The sequence below is a fragment of the Notamacropus eugenii genome, chromosome 6, assembly GCF_028372415.1.
Source record: "Notamacropus eugenii isolate mMacEug1 chromosome 6, mMacEug1.pri_v2, whole genome shotgun sequence".
NCBI classification, from domain to species: domain Eukaryota; kingdom Metazoa; phylum Chordata; class Mammalia; order Diprotodontia; family Macropodidae; genus Notamacropus; species Notamacropus eugenii.
In genome coordinates, this window is record NC_092877.1 from 1,095,708 (window position 1) to 1,108,020 (window position 12,313).

Genomic DNA, 12,313 nt, shown 5'->3' on the forward strand with positions numbered 1-12,313 from the left:
TTAAAGCAAAATAAATAAACAGAACGAAGGTCTGGATGGAATGTTAGAGAAAAAGGGAGCCGTTGAAAAATGTTAGAGTGAAGAGGAAGGGTTTCATCTCCTTATGAAATAGTCACTTTAATCCTGGGAATTTTTTGCATCCTTCGAAACTGTTTTAGCTAAACAAAAGGAGTACTGTATTTCCTTGGCTATCAAACAACTTTTTCAGGGCATCATAATTTGTCCTGTTCCCTTTGTAATGTAAGTGCCTCAGGTATTAAAGTTCACAAGACATAAACTGAGAGTAATGGCTGTTGACTTACCGAAATCAAGCACTGCACAAAACTTTGTTACTTTCTACCATAGAGCTTTATCTTGACAACTTGAAAATTTTCTTTGGTCTAAGATTATTAAAGATCTGGCTAAGCTTTGGTGAAGAAAACACTTTTATTCTGGCTGTATGTCTATCTGCAGATCATGGAAGAGTCTCCAGACTTGTAATGATCCAAAAGACAATAAACACATTGAGCTCAGGGATAAGACCTGCACTACCAAGACTGTTAAATATAACAGAAGCACTGTAAATCTTACCTTGGCCATCTCAATTGGGAGATGTTAAAACCAATGCATCATATAAACATCAAATTTTCCCCATATTTTTCTATTTAGTGAGGGAATATCTTGAGCATTCCTGAGAATAAAAGAATCTGGATGAAACTTCTGGGATGGCATTCTCTATGCTAATCAGCTTATCTGGATGCACTCCCTGACTGTCCTAAAAAAGCTCATTCCTGGATGAATTTTAGGCATTTGACAAAGTTCTTCCCATTGTCTGGAGAGAAAAACGGTGTATTCTCCATTTCAATTTTCAAAATTCTATGTGGAAAATGGGATTTCTTCACTTATTCAACTGCAGCAGAAAGTCTGTGGTGTCATCCCTCTGTTCTTAGGATTGGCTTTTCATAAACACATAAAACTGGCTTATTGTCAAATTGTTTATGAAATTGTTGGTAAGGTTCAGAGATTTGGGAGGTGGCCTCTTTCACTCCAGGGAACTAAGGAATGTCTCTTATAAGAGGATTGGCAATACAAAACAATCATTGTTTTTGGTCAATACAAGAACAAATCTATCTAAACTATTAGTCCTTGTTTGAACTGGAGCCAGCCCTTGGCACAAATAAAAAGCAAATAACCCTTGACTTTGATAATCTTTCCCTCCCTTCCTGCAGATGTAGAGGTTACTCTCTGCATGTGATTGTCTCTGAGGGCACTTGAAGAATGCCAAATGTTAAGTCAACAGTTTCAGAGTAGAGATCTATTGCTAATACATTTGATCAATAAGCTCTCATTGCCCAATATTTTCCTTTTAAAAAGGCAATTTCTTTAATGAGAAGGTTTAGTCATATCTTCTTTTTCCTAAGTAAGCTGCCCTTATGAAAGACCTCAATATCAACTATGTTCATTTGTATGACCTCTGATTTTTGAGAGCTTCCACTATCACCTTCTACCAAACCACTAAAACAGGAATAAAGAACTCTTAAACTTAAATTAATGAAAACACCTTATGGACAATTTATTATGATCAAAAACAAACAAGCAAAATACAAAACAAAACATAGTCAGCACAATGTCTAAGTAAATCCCCTCCACTGTGATTTCTGGAGATATCTAGATTGAACCATTAGAGCTGTTTCTTGAATGTTGTCATGTCATTAATTCTGTATATATCTTCTTAATTTCTATTGCATAATTTTCTGTTTATCAACAAGAATAATAAGTAATATTTTCTCAAAATCTTCGCTAAAATTTAAGTAAACAAATACAGTGTTTTCTTGAACTTCTAGTTTGCCTATTCTGCCAAAAATGAGGTTAGTCTGATTGTTCCTCTTCCTGAATAAGTTATGCTGGTTCTTTGTAATCACTGCTTTCCCTCTAGATGTTCATCACCTATCTGTTTAATTATTTGATCTAGAATTTTTGCAGTCATTGAAGCTATGCTCACTGGAGTACCTTCTTTTGTAGATTATATTCTTTTCTAGCATTTATTTTAACAATTGCAGTATTTTCCCTTTTACCAAATGAGATGTTTTTAAAGTGTTTGGCACTGTACCTGGCACATAATATATTTTTAATATTTTTTTTATTTTCTCTGTTTTCTTGATTTTGTGGTGTTCCCTGATAGACTACTTGTGATCCTTCAAATATCATTGACAGTGGTTTTGTTATGACATCAGTCAGTTATTTTAAGACCTGAGTTCATAACTCACTTGAAGTGAATGGCTTGAATTCATAAAGGGAAACTAGGCACTTTCTCGCTAAATCAGTATTTGTTTTACATATCCATTTATTGTTGTCCATTATTGTGTTATTTCCCATCTAAAGGTCCTGCAGATGTATCTGTGTGTTTGTTTCTGTGTGTGTGTGTGTGTGTGTGTGTGTGATTTTATTTAGGAACTATTCGTAATTCATCCCAACTTGACTGATTATCCATCTAATTATTTACCATATACTGGCCAAAAAGCATTAATTATCTATTTGACTTTTACATATTTGACATCTTAGAAATCTATGACCATTAGCAGAGAAACCTACTACAGGGGATTTTTCCTAATTTCTTACTTTTCTTCAAAGTTTACCTTTGTGTTTTTATTGGCTCCAAAATGTTTTTAATTTTATATAATCCAAATTAGGCATTTTTATTTCTCATGAACCACTCCATGTTTTGTTTGGTATGAAATCTTCCTCTAACCAAAGATCCGACTGATAAATTTCTTCCCTGCTCCATTAATTGGCTTATATCACTCTTTATGTCTAAATCATGTATTCACTTTCAGATTATTGTGGTATAAAGTGGAAGATGTTAATTTATTCCTAGCTTCTCTTAGTCTACTTTTCAGGTTATTCTGTTTTTGTGTGGATATGCATGGGTATGTGTGCATGTTTGTGTGTGTGTGTGCGTGTGTGTGTGTGTGTGTGAGAGAGAGAGAGGGGGGGGAGAGAGAGCAACAGAGAGAGAGCAACAGAGAGATGGAGACAGAGAGATGGAGACAGAGACAGATTCAGGGAGAATTATAGTGAGTTCTTGCCCCAGTAACTGGGATCTTTGTCTTTATCAAACACGAGGTGATCCTGTACATGAGGTTTTGCATATTATATACTTAATCTAGTCCACTGATCAACCTCTCTATTTCTTACCCAATATCAAATCGTTTTGATAATTACAGTTTTGTAGTATAGTTTGAGAAGTGGTCGTACTAGGTCCCTTTTTGCATTTTCTTTTTTCGTTGATTCTCTTCATATTCTTGGCTTTTTGTTCCTCCAGATGAATTGGGATTTTTTTCTTACTCTGTAAAGTAACTTTTGATAATTTGATTGTAACAACACTGAATAAATGAACTAATTTAGATAGTATTGCCATTTTAGCATATTAGATTATCCATAAGCAGTCAACCTAGCTCCAATTACTTGTGTCTGTATTTTCATGAGGTGTTTTCTAATTCTATTCATACAGTTGCCGAGTGTGTTTTGGCAGGTAGTCTTCCTAAGATTTTATAATCTGTAGTAATTTTAATTTTACACTCCTTTAATTCCTATGCTTTCTTGTGTTTTGATAGGAATGTGTGGTATTTTGACCAAATAGATTTTTTTTCCATATTCAAATTACTAAGTGATATTTGTTGTTGAAGAAAAGGAGGCAAAGAGCTTAAATGACTTTCTTAGTGTAATAGGGCTCTCATGTGTCTTATCCCAGGTATGAATTGAGGTCTTCTTACCTCTAAGTTCTGCGCTTTATCTACCAAGGCACTTGGATGCCTCTCCGATGAACTTAACACCTCAAATTACCCTTTCACCTAGAATCCTATAGAATTATATGACATATGATTGGAGGGGGTAGCAAAGGGGTGAAATTAGAAGTGATGTCAGAGAAACTGAGATAGAATCACAGGATTATAGCATAAGAGTTTTAGGGTTGAAATGGACGTTAGAGCTAATAGAGTGTAACCCTCTCCTCATTGGGATCATTCATTCATTTCTTTATGCTTTTATTTGTTTTTTTTTGGTCCACTATTTGTTCTGCATTTCAATCTAAATATTTCTACAAGCACTTATTATCTCTCCCTCCCACTGTCCCCATAAAATCGAATAATAAAAAAAGAAAATTCTCTTTATAAATATGCATAATCTTGCCAAATAAAACCCTATACAGGTCAAATAAAGAAATAGATCTATCATTCTCCATTTTAAATCCATTAAATATTTGGCATAATGTGGGTAGTGTATGTCATTTTCAGTCCTCTGGAAGCATGGTTTATCAAAGGTGGGGTTTTTTTTTGTTTTTTTTTCCAAAGCTGTTTCTTCTTTAAAATGTTTTTAACATTATATAGATAATTTTACTCTTTTTCAGTCCATGGAAGTTTATTTAGTTTCCTCTGAAACTATTTTATAATTTCTAATGCCAACACAATATTCCATGACGTTAATACACCATCATTTGCTTAGTGGTTTCATGTTAGGTGGGTAAACACTTGGTTTCCAGGTTTATTTTAAAAGATCTTCTATAAACAATGATATTTTCTCTCTTTATTTTATAGAATCATACGCCTAAGAATGGCTTAACTGCACATAGTGCAATCACATATTTTAGTAACTTTTAGAGTGTACTTCTAAATTATTTTATGCAATGTCTGGATCACTTTGTCACTACACCAATGGTAAAGAAGAGTGTCTGTTTTCCCCCAGTCTCTGTATCATTTATGCTTTTCCCTCTTTATAATATTTTGCAAATCTGGTTAGGAGGAGGTAGAATCTCATTGCTTGTTTTTTTTTATTTTTATTTTTTGTTGCATTTTTCACATAACTTGATAGTAGAGATCTCTTCCTTTAAAAATTGTCAATAACCATGTTTTGAGCATTTCTGATGAATGTCTCTAGGTCTTATGTATGTGAATCAGTATTTGTATGTTTTGGATATAAGATCTTTAACAGAGGGATTTCTTGAAAATATTTTCCCAGTTTGCTGCTCTACCCAGTAAGTTTAACTATCATATTTTTGTGAAATATATATGTATTACACATATGTATATATGTATGTATGAACAATTTTGATTATATATTATAAATTATATATATATCATTTTTATTATAGAGATTACATTCATTGATTCCTTCATAAATTACAAAAAGCATTTGCTTCCTTGTTTTTCTAATTTACTTAGCATACCAACTGTCATTTTTAATAATGTAGCTTTAGGGAGTTTGTCTTGGTGTACGCAGAATATCACATTTTCCAGCTGAGAAAACTGAGACTAAGAGGTGTGTCTTTTCCAAGCTCATACTTTTAGAAAGCCACAGATGAAGGATTCAAATTCAGCTTTTCTAATTACAATTCCAGTACATTTTCCACTGAGTAACTCTATTGTGCTTACACCAGTAAATAGCTGTGACATTGTAAAACACCTTATCACTATCATCATTTCATGTAGAAAGGTTTTTTTAATGGACAATATGTAATGTCCCTTCCACTTCTAGCTCATGCTACTAGCAATTACATTTCTCTCCTTTGGTATCACAGTTCATTTGCTTGCTTTGAAAATATAAATTGAACAGTTCCTTGAGTTGGATTAGCAGACATATGAAACACTCTTTGTCAGTCATTTAATTAATAAACAAACACATATTAAGGCTTTACTGTAAATCAGTCATATTCCAGGGGATGGGGACAAAATGAAAACAACAACAACAACAACAAAGTAACCCCTTATGTTCTATGTTTGCTTCAATTTGAAGAAAGTTTGAAATCTAAGATTAATAGAAGAAAAAATAGAAAAGTTTTCATATTCCAGCTTTCTGATTCTATTATTTAAAATTACTTCTCACAGGTTTGCAATATTCATAGTGGAAGAGTCTCTCATAAATCAATTAATTTCGTCTATTCTTTTGTGTGGATGAGGAGGAATAAGAGCCCTAGGCTCCTCGTTCAATGTCTTTTTCATTGCCCTCTGATATTTTTTCAAAAGTGTCGTCCCCACAATTTTCTTACGGCAATTTTTACCTCTGAATTTCTAAGGGCATAGATAAGGGGATTCAGCATAGGAGTGAAAATGCCATAGAATATGGCCACAGTTTTATCAATAGGCAGAGTACACAAGGGTCTCACATATGTGAATATGCAAGGTACAAAGAACAAGACAACTACAGTGAAATTGAAACTACAGGTAGACAGGGTTCTTCTTCTACCTTCCACATTGTGGAACCTCAGAGAATGCAAGATGATGACATAGGAGGCATCCAGCATGAAGAAGTTAACCAGACAGATCACCCCATTGTTGGCCATCACCAAGATAGCAGTAACATAGGTGTCAGTGCAGGCAAGTTCCAGCAATGGATAAAAATCACAAACAAAGTGATCCATCAAGTTGGGGCCACAGAAGGGCAACTGAAAGACAAGGAGAATCTGAATTGTAGAATGTAGAAAGCCACCCACCCAGGCCAGCAACAACAGAAGGCCACATAGACGCTGATTCATGATCGTCACATAGTGCAAGGGCTTACAGATGGCTACATAACGGTCATAGGCCATAACTGTGAGGAGAATGATCTCAACACCACCAAAGAAATGTTCTGCAAAAAGAAAGGTCATACACCCATTAAAAGAGATAGTTTTCTCTCATACAAACAATCTGCAATGAGTTTTGGGGCCATTGAGGTAGAATAGCAAGTATCAATAAAAGATAAGAAAGCAAGAAAAAAATACATGGGTGTGGTTAGTGTCTGGCTGTTAACAACGGTGACAACAGTGAGGAGATTGCCCCCTATGGTGATGACATATATAGTAATGAACACAAAGAACAATATTTTTTGTACCTCTGGAATAGTTGAGAGCCCCAAAAGAATAAATTCTGTGACATTCCTTTGGTGTTCCATACATGTGAAGGGGCCACTGACAATAGAGTTACCTGTAGTCCCCAAAAAAAGAAGTATCATCATCTTGAGGACCACGGCCAGAAGAAATTTCAATATGAATTAGATTTGTTTTAGGATCCATTTTGCCTACATTTAGGGACTTAATATATCCAGTGGCTTCCTATTACAACAAAGATCAAATTTCAAATCATCTATTTAGCTTTTAAATACCTTCATAACCTCACCCTTTCCTATCTTTGCAATTTCCCTACAATTTGTTCCTCTCCTTGTACTTTGTAAACTGGTGACACTGACCTCCTTGCTATTCTTCATCCATGACACTCAATCTCCCTATTCATAGTTCTTTCAGGAGCTATTCTCGCTGCTTATAACGACCTTCCTCTTCATATCCTTTATGTTCCTTTGCTTCCTTCTAGTCTCAACTAAGTCACACTTTCTAAAAGAATCTTTTTTAATAATTTCCTCTAATTTTAATATTTTCCCTGTAATACCAATTGCAATATATATTGTATATGCCTTATTTGTACAAAGTTATGTTGCCAATTAGACTGTGAGCTCTCAGTGCCCAGGGACTGGCTTTTGCTTTTCTTTGTATTCCCAGAATTTAGCATAGTGCCTGGCAATATAGCAGATTCTTAATAAAGACTAGAGGACCATCTGTCCTGAAGTTTTCTGGAAGACTAAAGTTTTTTATACTGCAAAGTTTCCACCATATCATTTATGCTCTTCTACAAAGAATCCCAGGTTCAAAAATTACCTGTCCTTGCCATGCCATCAAAATCCTCATTTCTTAAGTATTGTTGTGGTCTCAGAAAAGTGGCAAGAGAAATAATTATAGCCTGTAAAAAAAGACTCCAGAGCCTACGGAATCCAATTCTGCCATTTTGCAGATGAGGACACTGAGATCCATTGAGGGACAATGATTTCCTTAGTAATGCCAGGGGTCAGCATCAGAAGAGGGATTTGAAACCATTTCCTCTGACACCAGAGCTCATGCAATTTCTACGCCTTCCTACAGTGTCAAATGTTTTATAGGGACTAAATAAATAAATATTTTAAAGGAACTTTGAAACAAATTTCAGTTACAAACAACTCATTTGTCTCTACCTGCCAAAAATAATTTTACCTTAAAAGAGGGAATTTTTAAAGCTTATAATTTTTAAAGATGAGATAGCAGGTAGGGTAAGAGACCAATCAATGTCAGCTACTTTTTTAAAATACTAATCATTCCAAAGTCCAAGGTCACGTTAATAAGTAATTGTGCAAAAATGCAAACTATTAGTCATCCAATCCAAGAAAGATTTCTGAATTGCCTGCTGGGCATATAGTACCATAAAAATATTACCACTAATGATGATATAGAGAACATAAAAATGTGAAGTATGGAGATGAGAGAATGAAGGAGAGAATTGTCTCATTTTCATATTCCTTTGTTATGAATGAGGAAATAGACTGCCATAGACCACTCAGAAAGGGAAGAAGACAGCCAGGAATAGTAAATGGTGTCTCAAAAGTCTTAGTGCAGTTTAGACTTTAGTTCATTAAAACTGCACAAAGAGTTCAGAAAAACATTTTATATGATGATTTCTTGCTCTTTCCATAATTTCATATTTTATATCCTTTATTTATCCATCATCTCTCCTCTATCTCTGTAGTTCTCATTTATTTATTACCTACCTATTGACCATCTATCCCTCATCTATCCATCTATCAATATCCATCGATCTGTCATTTATCTATTTACCTACCAATTGTCTATCATTTGCTTCTATTTATCCATTTATCAATTTGTCCTCATCTATGTAGCTATCCTCCTTCCTCTACCTTCCTATCCATCTATCATTAATTTCTTTTCTTATATATTTTCTATCCATCTCCCTTCCTATCTACCCATAAATCACCTATCTACCCACCATATATCCACAGGTATCATCTCTTACATATCTGTCTGACCTGTCTTTATCTCTCTCTGTTTATGTATATCTGACTCTATATCTCTATCTCTCCCTATATATATATATATATATATATATATATATATATATATGTGTGTGTGTGTGTGTGTGTGTGTGTGTGTGTGTGTGTGTGTGTGTATATGTATATGTATACACACATATATGTCCATATATGTATATGTAAAAATACATCTATGCATATATACATACCACCTAAACCTAACCCTAATACAAACATATTTTTTCAGTGATTTATAGAATTTCTAATGAGGAATTGCCTTCCAGCATTATAGGAAGCTTCTGCTCTTCACTTTAGAGAAAGGTGCCTAAGAAAACAGAATTTATGTGACTTGGCCAAAGTCTAGTAGTTAGTAACTCCAGAAGGATTTGAAACTATATGTTCTTGACTCTGAAGGTCATTCTCTTGTGTATAACGCAACACTGCCTCTTACAACACATTAATAGTAATACCTGGTGTCCAGGGTATCCTTGAAGTCTTAGTACTATTTGAAGCCATGAGATTGAAACCTCACAAAAACTTTTGGGACACATTTTTTTAAAAAATTGTTTTAATGTTTACAAAGAATTTTACCTGTTTTGTTTTGGTAAAACATCAAAATATATCTTTGAATCAGTAACCATAGTCATTACTAGTCCCATTTCACAGCTGAGAAAGCAAAGGTATCTTTTACAATACGACCCAAGTAAATTAAATTATTTTTCCATGACCACTGAAATGTGAAATGTAAAAGATACACGATGTTCCCTGGCCTTTTGGAGCTAGATAGACTATCTCGAGAAAACATATAGACCAACAGATTTATAATATAAACTAATACAAGGTAAATTAGCTAGAGAGAGACACAAACAAAATGAAGTGTCTATTCTGTGAGTGGAATGGACAACGCAGATCACATTTCTATTACACTTTAAGGTTTAAATGTGCTTTACATATGTAAACTCATTTGATCTTCATGGTATATTTAATCTTATTTTAGAAGAATATAATTTGTGAATGATGTAAAAATTAAACCCAGATATTCCTGATTCCAAACATTTAGTTAGAACAAACATGTTTATTATTCAAGGGAAATTTGCATGTAACACAGCCTGTCACAATATTCAATGCCCTTTACTTAAGAGCTCAGGCTATTTTCAAACAGCTAAACTCTCTCCCTTACTAAGAATCTACTCAAATTCTTCACACCAAAAAGAATAAATACACATCACTAAAAGAGAAACATCTACTGTGAGCTACTGCTTTTCCTCTCTTAAGGGCGAGAGGTTAAGGCATGATTAGAGAAATACTTTTACACAATATCATAAGTCACCTCTATGCCATCACTCTTTTCCTGACTCAGGAAGATAAGAAAACTGTCAACAAATATTTGTAAAATTAGGTTAATCCATAATATTAGATATAACAACTTTATTCTTTTGTTGAGTTTCTGTTTTACATAATCAATTTGAAAAAAAATAACCAAATGTTTAAAATTTACAAGATGAGGGAAGTACTTTCAGTTCATTCAATGAATATCAGCTATAATTTGACTATATTTGATTAAATTTGTTACATTTCCTTACCTTTTTAAAATATTTTTTTGTAAATCAACAAAAAATAAGAGACAACATTTAAAAAGAAAAGCTTACATAAACTCACCTGTAGATTTCAACAGCTTCAATGTGTTCTGCACTTTTAGTATAATATTACAGTATTTTAGTAGAAGGCCACCTGTTCTAATTAATTTCACAACATGATAGTTTATTAAAGGAAAATTCTAGTCAACTACTTATACAACTAGAAAAATATCTGTGCTACACTCCTTGATGTAAAGAAAGAAACTTAAGTCAGGAATAAAATGTATAAGACTGGCCAGATAGTTCATTTCCATAAATAAGTTCTTCTCTGAGTTAAAGTTTTCTCATTAACATCCTAAGTCTGGTACTCACAATTCCAAGAGCAACACACCATGTAAGATTCCACCAATGTTGAAATGTATCTCCTTTTACATCTTTGAGGCTGACAGGACTGAATTTAAAGCTAAACAGGGCTACACACATTCCATTCAACTTTTCCATTTGAAGATTTTAAAAATGAAGCCCTGAGAGGTTAAGTAATTTTCCCAAGGACAACCATCCAATTAATAGCAAAATTTAGGTCTCCTAATCCCTAAGCCAATGTTGTTTTCAGGATATCACGCTGTTTCCCATTTACTCATTAAGTCACCAAATATATAAATTTTATTAAATATTTTCTTTGAGTTAGCAAGCACACTATTTCTCTAAGGAAGTTTCCTTAACTGTTGTGACTTCTTTAAAGTGTGTTTATCAGGAGAATTTTAAATTTATGACTGCTTGACATTGCAAAAAAATATTAGAATTGTACCAAAAGACAATACAGGTAATTATCCTAGTACCTACCTGACCTGCCAATCAAAAGGATTTCAAATTTCTCTAATAAAGCAGTTTCTAGGGTTAACCAGCCTTTGAATGTTGGTGCCCATTTGCTACTCTGCTTCTAATTAATCCCTTTGCATGTACCTCTGACTCAAATTGAAACAATTCTCATTTCTACCTCTAGAGGCTGCTTTACATTGCATCCAGTGTCACCCTAGTGCATGCTTGGGGTGCAATCTCCCCAAATGGCCACAGTGGAAAATAAGTTTGAATAGTTCAAAATTCATTGAATGATGTGTGTCCACCAAGCATGTCACTGGTTGGACAAAAGGTATCAGATGGGAAAGCTCTTTGTATAAATATGATACTGATTGTTTATCCTGCATAAATTCCTGTGACTTTCATTGTGTGTCTAACAATAGCATTTCTCTTCCCAGAATCACTGCAGCAGGATAAAATTTCCACCAGCTCCTAATTTCTCATGAAATCACCAAGAATTAGTGGAGACTTATTTGGCTGTTTGGTTTTCCTGTTCAATGTTTTCCTTCCTGAGGTGGATGAAGTTCCATGGTCCATAAAGGATTCATAAAATCTTTGAAGTTCATCTTCAGCACTACTGCACTTTTAGCTCCATTGCCCTTCAGGCCCACTTTTGAGTTAAATCCTTTCCAAGACAATGCTGTATAATGTGTATAGTTCCTGGCCTTGGAATCCATATGACCTGAGTTAAATTATGATATAAAAAAGCTTACTAATCCTGGTCAAGACAGGGAATCTTCCTATTAACCTCAAGTTTCTTATCCATAAGAGAAAAGTCTCAGATTTTCTGTTATTTCATTTCTCTCTGAGATGATTAACTTTTTACATTTACCCTTGCCCTCATGCTTATATATGCATTAGTGTAAATATTTTAAAAATCAACTATATGCAACCAGAGGTGGAAGAAGGAGCATTAAAATGAGAGGTCAGTGGTCTGGATGACAGCTTAGCTGTCACTTTAGGAAAGTCACTGATCTTCTATGAAGCTGAGCTTCCTCACTGGGGGAAAAAAGAAGGTG

The 12,313-nt window shown here is 34.1% G+C and overlaps 1 protein-coding gene across 1 annotated transcript; it reads right to left on the reverse strand.

Moving 5' to 3' along the window:
* Window positions 1-1,718: 1,718 nt before the first annotated feature.
* Window positions 1,719-6,903, reverse strand: LOC140510976 (olfactory receptor 4C3-like). Its single transcript, XM_072619928.1, is given in 3 exon segments — window positions 1,719-1,758; window positions 6,000-6,645; window positions 6,648-6,903. Coding segments are annotated over 3 exon segments (942 nt in total).
* Window positions 6,904-12,313: the final 5,410 nt, after the last annotated feature.